This window comes from Anolis sagrei, chromosome 5 (assembly GCF_037176765.1).
Source record: "Anolis sagrei isolate rAnoSag1 chromosome 5, rAnoSag1.mat, whole genome shotgun sequence".
Classification (NCBI taxonomy): Eukaryota; Metazoa; Chordata; class Lepidosauria; order Squamata; family Dactyloidae; genus Anolis; species Anolis sagrei.
Genome location: NC_090025.1, coordinates 66,770,073 through 66,785,768, shown reverse-complemented (window position 1 = coordinate 66,785,768; position 15,696 = coordinate 66,770,073). Strand labels below are relative to the sequence as shown.

Below are 15,696 nucleotides of genomic sequence, written 5' to 3'. Positions count from 1 at the left end.
CATTTTCCTAATAGTTTATTTCGTCTTTTTGTAATCTGGTGTTAACATTACAATCACACCTTTGTCCACTTAAGAAAATAGGACTTCCTGACAAATTTATAGGGGCAGTTTAACAATTGCATTGTTGTAGTCAAATTATTTGAGCCTTGTAGATTAAGACACACATGCTCACAGTGTATGTTAACCTACGAATTCCTGCATTGTGCTCCAAACACAAGCTAAAGATATTTTATGTCATGGGCTAAGTGCAGACCTTTGTTGGATTGCAGATCCCGGCATTCATTGGCTGTGCTGGATGGGACAGGCAGGAGCTTCAATCAACAACATTATGAGGGCTGCATCACAATCATAGAATCATAGAGTTAGAAGAGACCTCATGGGCCATCCAGTCTAAACCCCTGCCAAGAAGCAGGAAAATCAGATTCAGAGCACCCCTAACAGACAGCCATCCAGCCTGTTTAAAAGCCTCCAAAGAGGGGGCCTCCATCACACTTTGGGGCAGAGAGTTCCACTGCTAAACTGCTCTCACAGTCAGGAAGTTCTTCCTAATGTTCAGGTGGGATCTCCTTTCTTGTAGTTTGAAGCCATTGTTCCATGTGCTAGTCTCTAAGGCAGCAGAAAACAAGCTTGCTCCCTCCACCCTAAGATTTCTCCTCACATATTTATACATGGCCCTTACCATGTCTCCTCTCAGCCTTCTCTTCTGCAGGCTAAACATACCCAGCTCTTTAAGCCACTCCTCATAGGGCTTGTTCTCCAGTCGCCCTCCTCTGGACACATTCCAGCTTGTCAGCATCTCCCTTCAATTGCGGTGCCCAAAATTAGACACAATGTGATTCTAGGTGTGGTTTGACCTATCTCTTTGCCATGGAGGAAGTCAAATAATTATAATTTTTAGAAACGAATACTAAGGTCTCCCATTTGCTTTCATGGAGTAGCATTTCATACTGTTAAGTCAAGTAGTGCTAAATGCTGTAGACCTTCTTGGTAAAAGAGAGAGAGAGAAAGGACAATACTGTTCCAAAGATTTATTATTGTGGAAATATCTGTACAGCAATAACAAAAATAGAAAAGTATCTTCTTCAAGAAGCAACCCATCTCCTTCCCAGAAGGCATTGTTCAAAATATTTGGTGTCGAGCAGCAGACTCATGTTTCTGTATTCAAGCTTATTCTCGTGTTGATTGGTGTTCACATGACATCAGGGGTTGTGCATCTGTTTAAAGGCAGATAAAGGTTTGCATTTCAGATGGTTGCATTTGAATTAAACATATTGTGACTTCTAGTACATATCCCACCTACTATATGACATCACTGTTTTGGATGCCTTTGCTGTCCTGAATGACCATTTTCTTTCCCATACAAACCTCCCATTCCTTAACCGTCAACAACATGCTTGTTTATTTAGGACAGCATTTCTCAAGCTGGGGGTCACAAGGGGGTTTCGGAGGAGTCACCAAAGACCGTCAGAAAACATATATTTCTGATGATCTTAGGAACCCCTTTGGCAGAGAAGGCTGAAGATCTCTCCGCCTGTCCTTCTCTTCCTTTTTGGAAACAGAGGGCGAATCCTCACATCAAAAGCCCTCCTCCACTGTCATTGGCTGTTCCTGAGACTTCAAGTGGGGAGGGGACAGCAGGCATGCTTGGCACATAGCAGTGTGGTGCACATGTGTGGGCAAGTGAAAGCGTGTGAGGTGGGAGGGAGACTCACACCAGCGAGTCCTTTCAAGGCATGGGGGTTCTGTGTAGGAAGTTTGGCCCAATTATATCGTTGGTGGAATTCAGAATTCTCTTTGGTTGCAGGTGAACTATAAATCCCAGCAACTACAAATGTCACGGTCTATTTCCCCCAAATTCCACCAGAGTTCACATTTGGGTATATTGAATATTCATGTCAAGTTTGGTCCAGATCTATCATTGTCTGAGTCCACAGTGCTCTCTGGATGTAGGTGAACTACAACTCCAAAATGTCAAGGTCAATGCCCACTAAACCCTTCCAGTATTTTCTGTTGGTCACAGGAGTTCTGTGTGCCAAGTTTGGTTCAATTCCACCATTGGTGGAGTTGAGAATGCTCTTTGATTGTAGGAGAATTATAAATCCCAGCAACTACAACTCCCAAATGACAAAATCAAACCCACCCAATCCCGCCAATATTCAAATTTGGGGGTATCGGGTATTTGTGCCAAACATGAGGAACTGTATTAAGGGATCACAGCATTAGGAAGGTTGAGAGCCACTGATCTAAATAGTCCTTTATCACCGATAGCAATAAGTGAACATAGCCAGACTTCTCCACAAGCATGTGTAAGGGTTGCTTTGTAAAATAAATACACTTCCAAAACAACTGGAAACTAAACTAATGGTGGAAAGTATTAGCAGAAGCCTTGAGATTGTGGAAGGGAAAATGAAACTGAATGGATATGATTAGTAACAGGATTGATACAAGGCTCTGCATTTAAAACTTTATACAAATGTTTGGGATTATATGGTTAAAATTTCCTTCCTTCCTCTATCTCCCTCTCCCCTAACAATCGCTTTGACTCTTATGAAGAAATTGGCTATTTTCCTGAGCTTCCATCAACCCAACCAATCCAAATATGCTCCCTCTGCAGATGTTTGAAACCCACCAGCCTTCATATATATTCTAATTCTGCATTGTAATAGAATGAGTGACTGTCATTGGAGCAAAACAGAGGAAACAGAAAACCTTGGTCAGCCATTAAAAGATTTTTTTTAATCTACATTAACTATTCTCTAGTGCAGTTTATGTTTTTAGCATGTTCTCTTCCTTCTTTGTTGCTCCCTCTTCAGAAACTTGCAGAACGCCTCTCAAAGGGCCCCATGGATAGTAACCCACCTGACCTTTCCCCTCCCTCTCCATTGTTCAGAGTGAGCCAGAACACACCCAGCAATCAATAAAAGGCCCAAAACCTATTGCCTTAGCAAGTTACAGCCTTGGCCATTACAGATAAAACAAGTAAGATTATTTTAAAGCATTACTGCAAGAAGTAAAGAGTCACCAAGGGTAACTTATTACAAATAATCAGTTAGTTACAAGCTCTGATCCTGAAAGAAATCCTGGTCTGAGCTGCAGTCGCTCTTTGGAGCGGGATAATATATGCAGTACATCATGCAATTTTATATATTTACTGTTTCTAAAAAGGTCCAGGCCACCTTTAATTTTGTCTTAATTATGTAAAATTGTTCAAGTTGTTTCATAATTATTCTTAAAATTGCAAAGTGGTTTTTGTTTTGTTTTTTGTCGTGTCAGGAGCAACTTGAGAAATTGCAAGTAGCTTCTGATGTGAGAGAATTTGCCGTCTGTAAGGATGTTGCCCAGGGGATGCCCGGATGTTTTGATGTGTTATCATCTTTGTGGGAGGTTTCTCTCATGTCCCTGCATGAGGAGCTGGAGCTGTTAGAGGGAGCTCATCCGCACTCTCCCCGGATTCGAACCTGTGACCTGTCGGTCTTCAGTTCTGCCAGCACAGGGGTTTAACCCACTGTGCCACCAGGGGCTCCTTGCAAAGTGTTAAATTGTTTTATTGTATGCTTTCTGGATAGACAAGGATATAAATATTTTAATTAATAAAAAATAAATGAAGCTGATAGCACTACACACGTGTGGTTAAATGCTGAAGTCTGAACCCATGACATTAAGCTCCAATTAGAGACTTAAATGGAACCCCTGGTGGCACAGTGGGTTTAACCGCTGAGCTGCTGAATTTGCTGACCAAAAGGTTGGTAGTTTGAATCCAGGGAGCAGGGTGAGCTCCCACTGTTAGTCCCAGCTCCTGCCAACCTAGCAGTTCAAAAATATGCAGATCAATAGGTACCGCTTTGGCGGGAAGAAAATGGTGCTCCATGCAGTCATGCTGGCCGCATGACCTAGGAGGCATCTACGGACAATGCCGGCTCTTTGGCTTAGAAATTGAGATGAGCACCACCCCCAGAGTCAGACATGACTAGATTTAATGTCCAGGGGAAACGTTTACCTTTAGCTTAATTTTGCTAGCATTAAGGTTCACTAAAATCAGTTGGATTTCCTGTAGAATGGTAGCACATAATTAACAGTATCTAGAATTTTTTTGTACTCACACTAATGGATAGTGAGTTATGTAAACAGTACTTGAGCCAACATACCATTTGGTTTCATTCTCTTCTGGCTGGTGGATCTTTTACTTTCACATGTTCTTTTCTGCCTTGCAGCATCTGTTAGTAAATCTTCATCCTTGTCACGTGGGACGCAACTTATCTGTGTTACGTTTTTCCTCTTCTGACTGTTTTTCACTGTCACAAGAAACTGGGCACATTCCAAAAACCCCAAATCCCAGGCTAGATCTTCTGCTGTTTTCCCATTGTTATTGCGCAAACTGTGAAACAAAATGAAAATCAACACATTTAGTTAAAATTTAATTAAATTTGCACAAAATTATGTTAATGTTTACATGTCCATCATACAATACTATAATGTCTACTCAGAAATAAATAACGTATGAGTGACTAGAAGCTACTTCTAGGTAAGTGTGGATAGGCTATTATTCATTGAGAATCTGGAGCCCCGGTGGCGCAGTGGGTTAAACCTCTGTGCCGGCAGGACTGAAGATCAACAGGTCACAGGTTCAAATCCGGGGAGAGGCGGATGAGCTCCCTCTATCAGCACCAGCTCCTCATGCAGGGACATGAGAGAAGCCTCCCACAAGAATGGAAAAAAAACCATCAAATCATCCGGGCGTCCCCTAGGCAACGTCCTTGCAGACGGCCAATTCTCTCACACCAGAAGCGACTTGCAGTTTCTCAAGTCGCTCCTGACACGACAAAAAAAAATTGTGAATCTAATGCTGCTTACTTCTAGTTTTGTTTTTTTCGTGTCAAGAGTGACTTGAAAAACTGTAAGTCGCTTCTGTTGAGAGACAATTGGCCATCTGTAAGGACGTTGCCCAGGGGACGCCTGGATGTTTTACCATCCTGTGGGAGGCTTCTCTAATGTCCCCACATGAGAAGCTGGAGCTGACAGGCGGGAGCTCACCCTGCTCCCCAGATTCAAACTGCCGACCTTTAGGTCAACAGTCCTGCCGGCACAAGGGTTTCACTTATTGCACCACTGCGGCCTGTTTAAACATGTGTAAAATTTTGAACCACATGGTTCTGATCTGACTGAGGATTATACTTAAGTTCTGTTGAAAGTGATATAGCAAGTTAGGCATAATTAATTTTAGTCTTGCATGATTTCAAGCTTGTCAAACAAACTGGGATCCAACATTGCTTTAATCCCTCAGTATATTTAATACAGAACTTTAATTCTCTAAAGAGGGAGGTAACAACTGATTTTAGGAGGCGATTCGATTTCAAGTCTTTATATTTCCCCAGTGAAGACAGTGTAATGTTTGAATAAATATTCTCCCAAGTGCCTAGTATTGGAACTCATGTACTTACTCAATGCGGACCTGACTGGCAACGAGTAAAGCGAGGCACTCCAAACTCCCAACTTTAGCTGCCTTGTGAATTGGAGCTTCTCCAAGCCAGTCCTAAATGAATAATATTTGATTTGTTAAATAAAACAATTACTTTACTTTTGTAAACAATGAATAGTTGAGGTGAGTTACTAAATATAGGGAGAGGGTGAAGGTGTATGATGTGAAATGCCAGAATCTTCATTGCATAATCTCTGCATGAGAATTAGCTGAACATAGCGTTGTTGTGAGTTTTCCCGGGATGTACAACCATGTTCCAGAAGCATTATCTCCTGACGTTTCGCCCACATCTATGGCAGGCATCCTCAGAGGTTGCCTGCCATAGATGTGGGCGAAATGTCAGGTGATAATGTTTCTGGAACATGGCCATATAGCCCAGAAAACACACAACAACCCAGTGATTCCATCCATGAAAGCTTTCACCAATACAAAGTAATTTGAGATTTTAAAATATAACCTGTTTCAGTTGGCTACCTTGATTAGCATTTAATTGCTCAGCAGTTTCAAGGTCTGGCTTCTTACTGGCTGGGGGATATATAAACCCATTTTTTTCTAGTTTCCAACAGACCTCACAACCTCTGAGGATGCCTGTCATAGATGTGGGCAAAATGATAGGACAGAATCCTTCTGGAACATGGCCATACAGCCCAGAAAACTCACAACAACCCAGTGATTCCGGCCATGAAAGCCTTTGACAACACATAAGTGAACATAGACTGTAATTCTTTGGAGTGGCTTAATTTTAAAAAAGTATGTTTTAACTCATGCTTTCCCTCTCTACAATATATAGAAATATAGTCTTCTGTTGTTGTCTTCAGAAGAATACTACTTTAAATAAGCCATTACAACAAAGGTGCCTACAAATAATGTGGGTCTTATTACTTTCAATTTGATCTGTTCAGTATACCTTATTACAAAACTATTTTTCTCCGTATTGTCGAAGGCTTTCATGGCTGGAATCACTAGGTTCTTGTGGGTTTTTCGGGCTATAGGGCCATGTTCTAGAGGCATTTCTCCTGACGTTTCGCTTGCATCTATGGCAAGCATCCTCAGACCTCACTACCTCTGAGGATGCTTGCCATAGATGCAGGCGAAACGTCAGGAGAAATGCCTCTAGAACATGGCCCTATAGCCTGAAAAAAACCACAAGAACCTAGTATTTTTCTCCCATTGCAAATCTATATGAATAAAAATGTAATGTTCGTTTGTGGAATTAACATAACTCAAAAACCACTGACTGAAATAACATCAAAACGCCTACCAACCTAAGGAGTAATTATCACTCATAAACGCTTCCCAAAAAATAGCGGAAAGGACTTAAAAACCCAAAAAATCTAAATAATGATACAACAAATGCGTGGAAACGACAGCTCCCAGCATCCACTAAACCAGGCCCTTTAGGGGAGGAGGATGCTCCAAATGCACTGCTTCCAAGCTGCAAGCTTGCTTCTCCTTCGATTTCTTTGAGAGCATCCCAATCCATACATATTTCCTATTTCCTATTCCTCGACTGCAACTCCCAGCAATCCTCCAGACAGATAAGATATGTAGATTAGATAGAGATAGATAGTAGGTAGATAGATCAATGAGGAGGACTGCTAGAAGATGCAGAACAAGAATAGGTAGAGAAGGAAGAAAGGATAGAAAGAAAGGGGAAGGTAGAGAAGGTAGGGAAGGAAGGAAGGAAGGAAGGAAGGAAGGAAGGAAGGAAGGAAGGAAGGAAGGAGGGAGAGAAGGAAAGAAAAAAGGGAAGGAAGTAGAGAAAGAAAGAAGGAGAGAATGAGGGAGGGAAGGTTGGCCACAGCAATACGTAGCAGTATAGCTAGTTGTAAATAAGAAGCTAAAATATTAGGTATTCAACAGTCATCACATTCAGAGGTGGTAGTATACACTAAAACTTGCAATTGCCTCATTCATCATCCTACACAATGGCTACCCATTCCAGTGTTGCTATGAGAAGATGGGCTTGGTTGGAACCAAAGTGCTTGAGACATGGAAAACATACCTGTTGGTTCAAATTGGCTCCTGTCTGCTGTTGCCAAAGAAGAAAAAAAGCATGCCCTCCGTGAGCAGCCAGATGAGCGGGAGACTGGACAAAGGCATCGGGAGCAACGTTCACTTCTGTCCCCGACTCCAGAAGGTGGCTCACGCCAGCAGGCTGCAAAACAAATGAGTTTATTCCTGTAGTTAAAGAAGAATTCACATTCATACAAAAAAAAAGTCAAGATTCTCATAAATAATAGTTGGAGATCTTCATGAAAATGAAATGAAAGCAGTCTGCAAGAATGTGCCAAAAATGTGCTGGAATCTGCAACATCTGGAATTCTTCTTAAGGCAATGGTAATGTGTACCTTACTTATGATTTACCTCTGCATTGTAGTCAAACAGGAGCATCCTTTTTCCCCCACTTTCAGCAAAAATGTGGTAGGACTGATTTTCAGCACAGGTTCTTCTAGGGCTTCTAATGCACAGAAGCTGTGCTTTGGCTGCAATCCCGCCTTCTCTGCTGGGAGCTGGCTTCTGCACGTACACAAACAAGAGCACATGCAACTCAACCCGCCTCGCTCGGTGCTCATTGGCTGCCTCTGTCACTTTCAGCAAACATCCTGTGCTTGCTATGCTTAGGAGACGGAAAGGCTTAGAGCTGATGGGGCGGCCATGGAGCACAGTGCAGGGTGACACGTACCGCACACCCTCAGAGTCACCCCCAGTTTGCCCTTTGACTCCTCCCTTTGCAGCAGCCAAGGGAGGAAGGAAGACAACAAAAACAACCTTCCTGAAATAGGCACTGACACTTCCTTCTGAGGTGGCTCATGAGACACATTCCTTTACCCACAACAACAAATGACTGCTTCCTACACTATCAAAGTGGCTGATAAATGAGACGGATAAGAGATGTGTACAAGACTTAAAGCCATAAACTCACAAACCAAATAGATAACACAACAACTAGAGATCACAGGAGCACTCTTAAAAAGAAATATAGTTTATGTCCTAGGACAGGGGTCCTCAAACTTTATTATTATTGGGTTGTTGTAGGTTTTTCTGGGCTATATGGCCATATTCTGGAGGCAATTTTTCTCCTGACGTTTTGCCTGCATCTATGGCAAGCATCCTCAGAGGTAGTGAGGTCTGTTGGAAGTAGGAAAAATGGGTTTATATATCTGTGGAATGACCAGGGTGAGACAAAGGACTTTATTTATTATTATTATTATTATTATTATTTTATTTGTTTATTCAAGTAGACATACATTTGCAAGTGTTTGTTGCATACAGTGCAATACTTTCTATCTATTAATATTCCATAATCATTTATCTGATAATATATTTCCTTCAAGAGGTCACAGTCTACTATCTAAATAATACATATAAAAATATAATTGAATCTTACTTTACATCCGCTTCCTCCTTGTCTATAGTCTTATAGGATCCTCTATATACATTTTTAATTAAATTTTACATTAAGATGTTGAAGCATTGGTTGCCATTCATTAACAAAGTTATCTAATAGTTCTCCTCTTAATAATACAGCTATTTTGTCCATTATCAGCATATCTGTAATATTTTTAACTTTTTAAACAGAGGGCCAGGTCACAGTCCCTCAAACTGTTAGAGGGCCGGATTATAATTTGAGAAAACATTAATGAATTCCTATGCACATTGCACATATCTTATTTGTAATGCAAAAAAACCCCCACTTTAAAACAATACAATAATTAAAATGAAGAACAATTTTAACCAATATAAACGTATTAGTATTTCAATGGGAAGCGTGGGCCTGCTTTTACCTGATGAGATAGGATTGTTGTTGTATGCTTTCAAGTTATTTCAGACTTAGGTTGACCCTGAGCCAGGGCCAGGTAAATAACCTTGGAGGGCCATATCCGGCCCCTGAGCCTTAGTTTGAGGACCCCTGTCCCAGGATTTACTTTCAAACTAACTGCAGCTCCCAGATCACCATCATCCACTTGTCAGTTCTGCCACATCTTGGTTGCAAGATTTGTTCTTATGGCAAATTGCTTCCAAAGTGATTACTGCAATTTAAAAAGTAAGCTCTAAAACTGAGTGCTACTTTTTATTAACATGTTACCATTCCATTATTAGGAGCCCCCCCCCCCCCCTTGTGCCAGCAGAACTGAAGATCGACAGGTTGGAGGTTTAAATTCAGAGAGAGCGTGGATGAGCTCCCTCTGTCAGCTCCAGCTCCCCATGCGGGGACATGAGAGAAGCCTCCCACAAGGATGGTAAAACATCAAAACATCCGGGCGTCTCCTGGCCAATGTCCTTGCAGACAGCCAATACTTTCACAGCAGAAGCGACTTACAGTTTCTCAAATTATTCCTGACACGGAAAAAAAAAACCCAACATTTCATTATTCATCCTAAATCTTCCCTTGTAAAGCTTTGGGAAAAGAACATATGAAAAAGGCTTCTTCAGATAACCAAGGTTCTAAATACTTTAAATGCTATATAAAATTCTTATGCCTGTTTATTTAAATTCTGTTCAAGCAGATGACTGAAGCCTTATATGTTGTGGAAGGCTTTCACATGGCCAGAATCACTGGGTTGCTATGTGTTTTCTGGGATACATGGCCATGTTCAGGAGAGAATGGAACATGGTCATATAGCCTGGAAATCTCACAGCAACCCAGTGAAGCCTTATAGAATAAAAGAAATGTTTTGGTGTTCAAAAATAGTAATACTATGTAACAAAATTTGAAAAAAAATCTGTTCCTAATTTGAAAGTTTTATTTCCTGATTAATTGTGTGATACTTACTTTGAAAATAGTTGTTCTACTCCAGAAACTTAGTTTTTGTGGCTGCCACAAAGTATGTTGAAGTGGTTGAGACTCGGGATTTTAATTGAAAAACTATAGAAACATGTGTTGCAGAATGTCCCACAAAAAACAAAGTTTTTGCAATTTATTAAACTTTTTCTGTATTTTTATTATAGAACTAATTAAGAAAAGACATGTATAACCCAGGAAGAAAAATTGTGTTACATAGTGTAATGGGTAGAACCATCTGAGTGTTGGACTTACATGGGCCAGACAAGAATAGATACAGCTACAGTGGTCATCTTAATAAGCATCTTAACTTTGTGGTTAAATGTGGCCAAGTTAATTTCCTTAAGTAGTGACCTTTCTATAGCACCTTTTTGATCATAAACAATTTGAAGCTGAGTCATTCTGCAGAGGATCCAATGCCAAAAAGAAAAAAAAATGTTTTCTATTTCAGCGATTGTTTCTCGTGATAACGAGATGATCCAGACAGGATAGTATCTATCAAGCAAGTAATTTTGTGTGTCATCTTTGGCCACACCATAGAACACCAGTCACTTACTTACTTACCTACTTACGTGAGCCCTCGTAGCTCAAGGATGATTGTCTTCCAGATGTGGTGTCTTGGCGGTGGGTCTGTAGGTGGCTGTGGAGCCCAATTCTTGATCTGCATCTTCTCCTGCAGTAAGGACATTGGTTTCCAGGTGGAAGACAGTCCCAGTAGGGTTGGCTTGATGTGCCTTCCTCTTGGCATGTTTCTCCCTTTTGCCCTCCATTCGTGCCTCTTTGAATTCCGCAGCACTGCTGGTCACAGCTGACCTCCAGTTGGAGCACTTGAGGGCCAGGGCTTCCCAGTTCTTGGTGTTTATGCCACAGTTTTTGAGGTTGGCTTTGAGCCAGTCTTTAAATCTCTTTTCCTGTCTAGCAACATTCCATTTCCAGTTCTTGAGTTCGGAGTAGAGTAGATGGTTTAGGAGATAATAATCGGGCATTCGGACAACGTGGCCAGTTCAGCGGAATTGATGGTGGAGGAGCATCGCTTCAATGCTGGTGGTCTTTGCTTCTTCCAGCACACTGACATTTGTCCACCTGTCTTCCCAAGAGCTTTGCAGAATTTTCTGGAGGCAGCGCTGATGGAATTGTTCCAGGAGTAGCGTATGTCTGTAAATAGTCCACGTTTTGCAGGCATATAGTAGGGTTAGGAGGACAATAGCTTTATAAACAAACATCTTGGTTTCCCTATGGATGTCCTGGTCATCAAACACTCTGTGCTTCATTCGGAAGAATGCTGCACTTGCAGAGCTCAGGCGATGTTGTATTTCAGTGTCAATATTGACTTTAGTGGAGAGGTGGCTGCTAAGGTATCGGAAATGGTCAACATTTTCTAATGTTACACCATTAAGCTAATCGTGTTGGAGAGGGATTGGCAGGTGACTGCTGGAAGAGCACTCAAAGTTCAATGAGAGCCCGAGTTTCTTGTATGCTTCTACAAAAGTGTTTCGAGTGGCTTGTAGCTCTTCTTCTCAATGCGCACAGATAACGTTGTCATCGGCATATTGGAGTTCTATAATAGATGTTGTTGTGACCTTGGTTTTTACTTTCATTCCGCTAAAGTTAAATAGCTTGCCATATGTCCGATAGATGATTTCCACTCCGGTGGGAAGCTTCCCATCAAAACTCCGAAGAGTTGTGTAGCACTCATCTGGGATGTGCAAATGGGTTCGTATGGGGACAGAACCCTGGAGTTGGTACACCTTTGGTTTCACCCATGGTTTTCATATTCTTAAGTAATACAGATCTGAGTAATAAAGGTGCTTCAGGTATTTTATCCAAAGGCCTTAGAACTACCCTTGATGGTAGATGAGTGTTATTTCTGTATAGTGTTATTTCCACACAACATAGAGAGGAATCAGAAATAATGGCTTGTTGGAGTCTTCCTAGCCAGTTCATGGCTGAGGGCCAAACAAAATGTGACAGATATTTGTAAACAGGATTTCAGCATTGTGGAAGGCGGAGAATATCCTCCTGTTATTTTCCTGAGTTGGACTGCTCTCTTCTGAAATTGCTGTGTGCCCCCAAGAGAGGAAACAAATTTTTTTTGCAGTAACATGGAAGGAAAGGCCTATTAAAAGCAATTGCAGCTAATATTTGCTAGGCAAATGATATCTCTTCACCTTAAGCCAACAGCCTTTGCTTACGGTTACGAAACACACGGAAACTTTCTATGCTTAAACTGATGGAAGAGACCAGTTGATGTATTTATATAAGAAAGTAGTAGATCTGGAAAAACATTTCCCACATCTATCTATACACATAATAAAAGCGAAAATATGTATGTGTGTATGCCTGGGGTGTCCAGTTACACAGACAAGGTCCTTCCTCCACAAACAGCTGTAGCTCCCACTACTCAGGAGACATCAAAGGCCCTCCCTCCAATGAACTGCAGGTTATAGTGAGTGCCAAGAACATGTACAAGAGCCTTGCCTATGTCCTCCACAAACACAATACTGCCAACCATCCAAGTGAAGTGTTTCATATGGGGACAATTCCATCCTAGATTTTATGTGTTTCCTCCACCACAGACATCCCAGTGTTTCTTACTCTCTCCATTAGTGTGGAATTTGCATGAACCCGCCCACTGCCTCTCCCTTTACACTTTCCTATTCTTTTCCATGGAACACAGCAAACAGAAGAATTGATCAGCAACTGAATATACTAGAGAGGTTTGGGGAGAATTCACCATAATTTATAGGAGTTGTAGGGATAGTTCACCTGCAAACTAAGAGCACTCTGAACTCCTCCAATGATGAACCTGGAACTAACTTGGCACCCAGAACCCCCATGACCAACAAAAAATACTGGAGGTCTTTGGATGGATTTATAGGAGTTGTAGTCCACCTACATCCAGAGTGCACTGTGAACCCAAACAATGATGGATCTGGACCAAACTTGGCATGAATATCGAATATGCCCAGATTTTAATACTGGTGGGTTTTGAGGGGAATTTGCCTGGACATTTTAGAGTTGTAGGTACTGGGATTTATAATTCACCTGCAATCAGTGAGCACTCAGAACGCCATCAAAGATGGAATTGGACCAAACTTGGCACACAGAGCCCCCATGACAATCAAACAATAAAAAATACGGGAGATCTTTGGGGGAAATTCACCTTGATTTGGGGGAGTTGTAGTTCACCTACATCCAGAGACACTGTGACCTTCATTAATGATGGACCTGGACCAAACTTGGCACACCCTAACCCTAACCCTAACACCAATGGATCTGGACCAAACTAGGCACACATACCTGATATGTTGAAATTTGATTACTGGAGGGGTTGGGGGGGGACTGACCTTCCTTTCTGGGAGTTGTACTTCACCCACAACCAGAGACATTGTGACCTCCAACAATGATGGACCTGGACCAAACTTGGCACACAGAACTCACATGACTAACTCAACCTACTAGAGGAGATTGAGGGGGCTGACTCACCATAGTGGTAGTTGTAGTTTACCCTACAGCCGGAAAGCACACTGAACCCCACCAATGATGCATCTAGAGCAAACTTGCCCAACAAACTTCAACAACTGATGGAGTTTCAGGGGGTTAACCTGGCATGATGTGAGTTGTAGTTCACCCATAATCTTATGCATTTTGTACAATTAAAAAATGACTTTTTCAAATAACCAAGGCAACGCTGGGTATCCAAGCTAGTACTACATAAATCAAAAGCACAGCATATACCTTGGACTGATTGTTTCATCTGTTCTGCAAATATCCAGAGCTGCAGATAGTTTAGTCTGTTGCCAAAATACACTTTTGGATTCTGCCTATTTCATCTCACGGTGTGGGCTCAAGGCTACACAAATTTGTGTCATGCTAAACTGTTTCAGTTTTTAAGTTGCTAAAAGATTCTCTCATGATCCCACCTTTCAAACGTTTGCATTCCACATAATGACTCTAAAGTTTAGCTCCCTTTCCACTGCTTCTGGCCCTTGTGTGAAAGGAAAGACATGTTAAGAGAAGGAAATGTGCATTTCTCATATTACACAATATGAAAGAGGATGTATGTACAACTCACTCTTCCTCATGGTTTGTATGGAATACGCACAGAAGTCCTTTGTTTTCAAACATTTTCCATCAGCTGCTTTTCTACCCTTCATGTTCCTTGATTCGTGTTTGGGCAATGCTATGTTTGGTGGTCCCTATGTAGACTTGTCCACAGCTGCATGATATGCGACAGACTCCTGCAGAGGTGAGAGGAGCCCTCTTGTCCTTTGCTGAACGTAGCATTTGTTGGATTTTCTTAGTGGGTCTGTAGATAGAACTACTGGCCGCATAGGGAAGCTGATGAGAAAACACAATATACAAACTATCTACAGACCCACTAAGAAAATCCAGCCAATGATATGTTCAGCAAAGGACAAGAGGGATCCTCTCACTTCTGCAGGAGTCTATCGTATACCAAGCAGCTGTGGATGAGTCTACATAAGGACCACCAAATGCAGCATTGCCCAAATATGAATCATGATTGATTGGTGGTATAAATCCCATCCCATGGTATAAAATGCCATCGTGAAACAATGTCCCTTATATAAAATGGCAAAATAAAGATTTGCCTTTTGGATGAAAAAAAAATAGCATAAAATACTTGGCATTGCACTGGTGTCCTCATGTGGGGACTGTTGCCGGCCTGCTTCCTCCTTTCTCCAGCTCTCAGAGGACCTACCTCACAATGTCTCCATGACAACACTCTGAAAAGGATAGGCAGAGCGGCTCTTTCATTCTTTCCATCATCCATCTCCCTCTCGTCTTCTCTTTCCTTTCTCTTCCCTCCTTTTTCTCATTTTTCTCCCCTTTCTTTCTCTTCCCCTGTATTTCTTTCCCCTCCCCTCATACATACCTTTTCACTTTACTTTCTCATTCTCCATTCCTTTCCACCTTTTTCTTCCTCCCTTCCTATTCCTATCCTTTCTTTACTTTCTCCCTCCACCCCTTTCCCCCTTTCCTTTCCCTTCTCCTCATATACATGACATCAGAGGGCCACTTCACCTATCCAGAGCCTTTGTGGTTGAAACAGACAAACCTAAATACATACTTGGATTTTTATTTAGATTTTCAAGCCACGGATGGTTGAATTCATGGGTGCAGAATCTGTTGGGAATCAGGAGCTGTTAGGCTCAAAATAAAATTATATTGTATATACCAGGGGTCCTCAAAACTAAGGCCCGGGGGCCAGATACGGCCCTCCAAGGTCATTTGCATGGCTCTCGCTCAGGGTCAATCTAAGTCTGAAATGACTTGGAAGCACACAACAACAGCAATCCTATCTCATCAGCCAAAAGTAGGCCCACACTTCCCATTGAAATACTAATAAGTTTATATTTGTTAAAATTGTTCTTCATTTCAATTATTGTATTGTTTTTAAGTGTTTTTTTGC

At 41.6% G+C, this 15,696-nt stretch overlaps 1 protein-coding gene across 1 annotated transcript; it reads right to left on the bottom strand.

Annotated features, from left to right (window-relative positions):
- Positions 1–1,013: 1,013 nt before the first annotated feature.
- On the bottom strand, positions 1,014–8,157 carry ANKRD37 (ankyrin repeat domain 37). The gene is made up of 5 exons (XM_060778634.2): positions 7,844–8,157; positions 7,482–7,634; positions 5,439–5,530; positions 4,146–4,375; positions 1,014–1,214 (listed from the first exon to the last, which is right to left on the bottom strand). Exons 1-5 carry the CDS (start codon positions 7,868–7,870, stop codon positions 1,168–1,170), a joined length of 549 nt encoding a protein of 182 aa, XP_060634617.2. The 5' UTR covers positions 7,871–8,157; the 3' UTR covers positions 1,014–1,167.
- Between the last annotated feature and the right edge of the window lie 7,539 nt (positions 8,158–15,696).

Excerpts from the sequence above, each read along its gene's own strand:
- ANKRD37 (XM_060778634.2), bottom strand. The coding sequence starts at position 7,870 with ATGCTCCTGTTTGACTACAATGCAGAG. Across the intron at positions 5,531-7,481 it reads GAGCCAATTTGAACCAACAG|GACTGGCTTGGAGAAGCTCC; the intron begins GTATGTTTTCCA and ends TTATTCATTTAG. Across the intron at positions 1,215-4,145 it reads GAAGAGAATGAAACCAAATG|ATGCACAACCCCTGATGTCA; the intron begins GTATGTTGGCTC and ends GCCTTTAAACAG.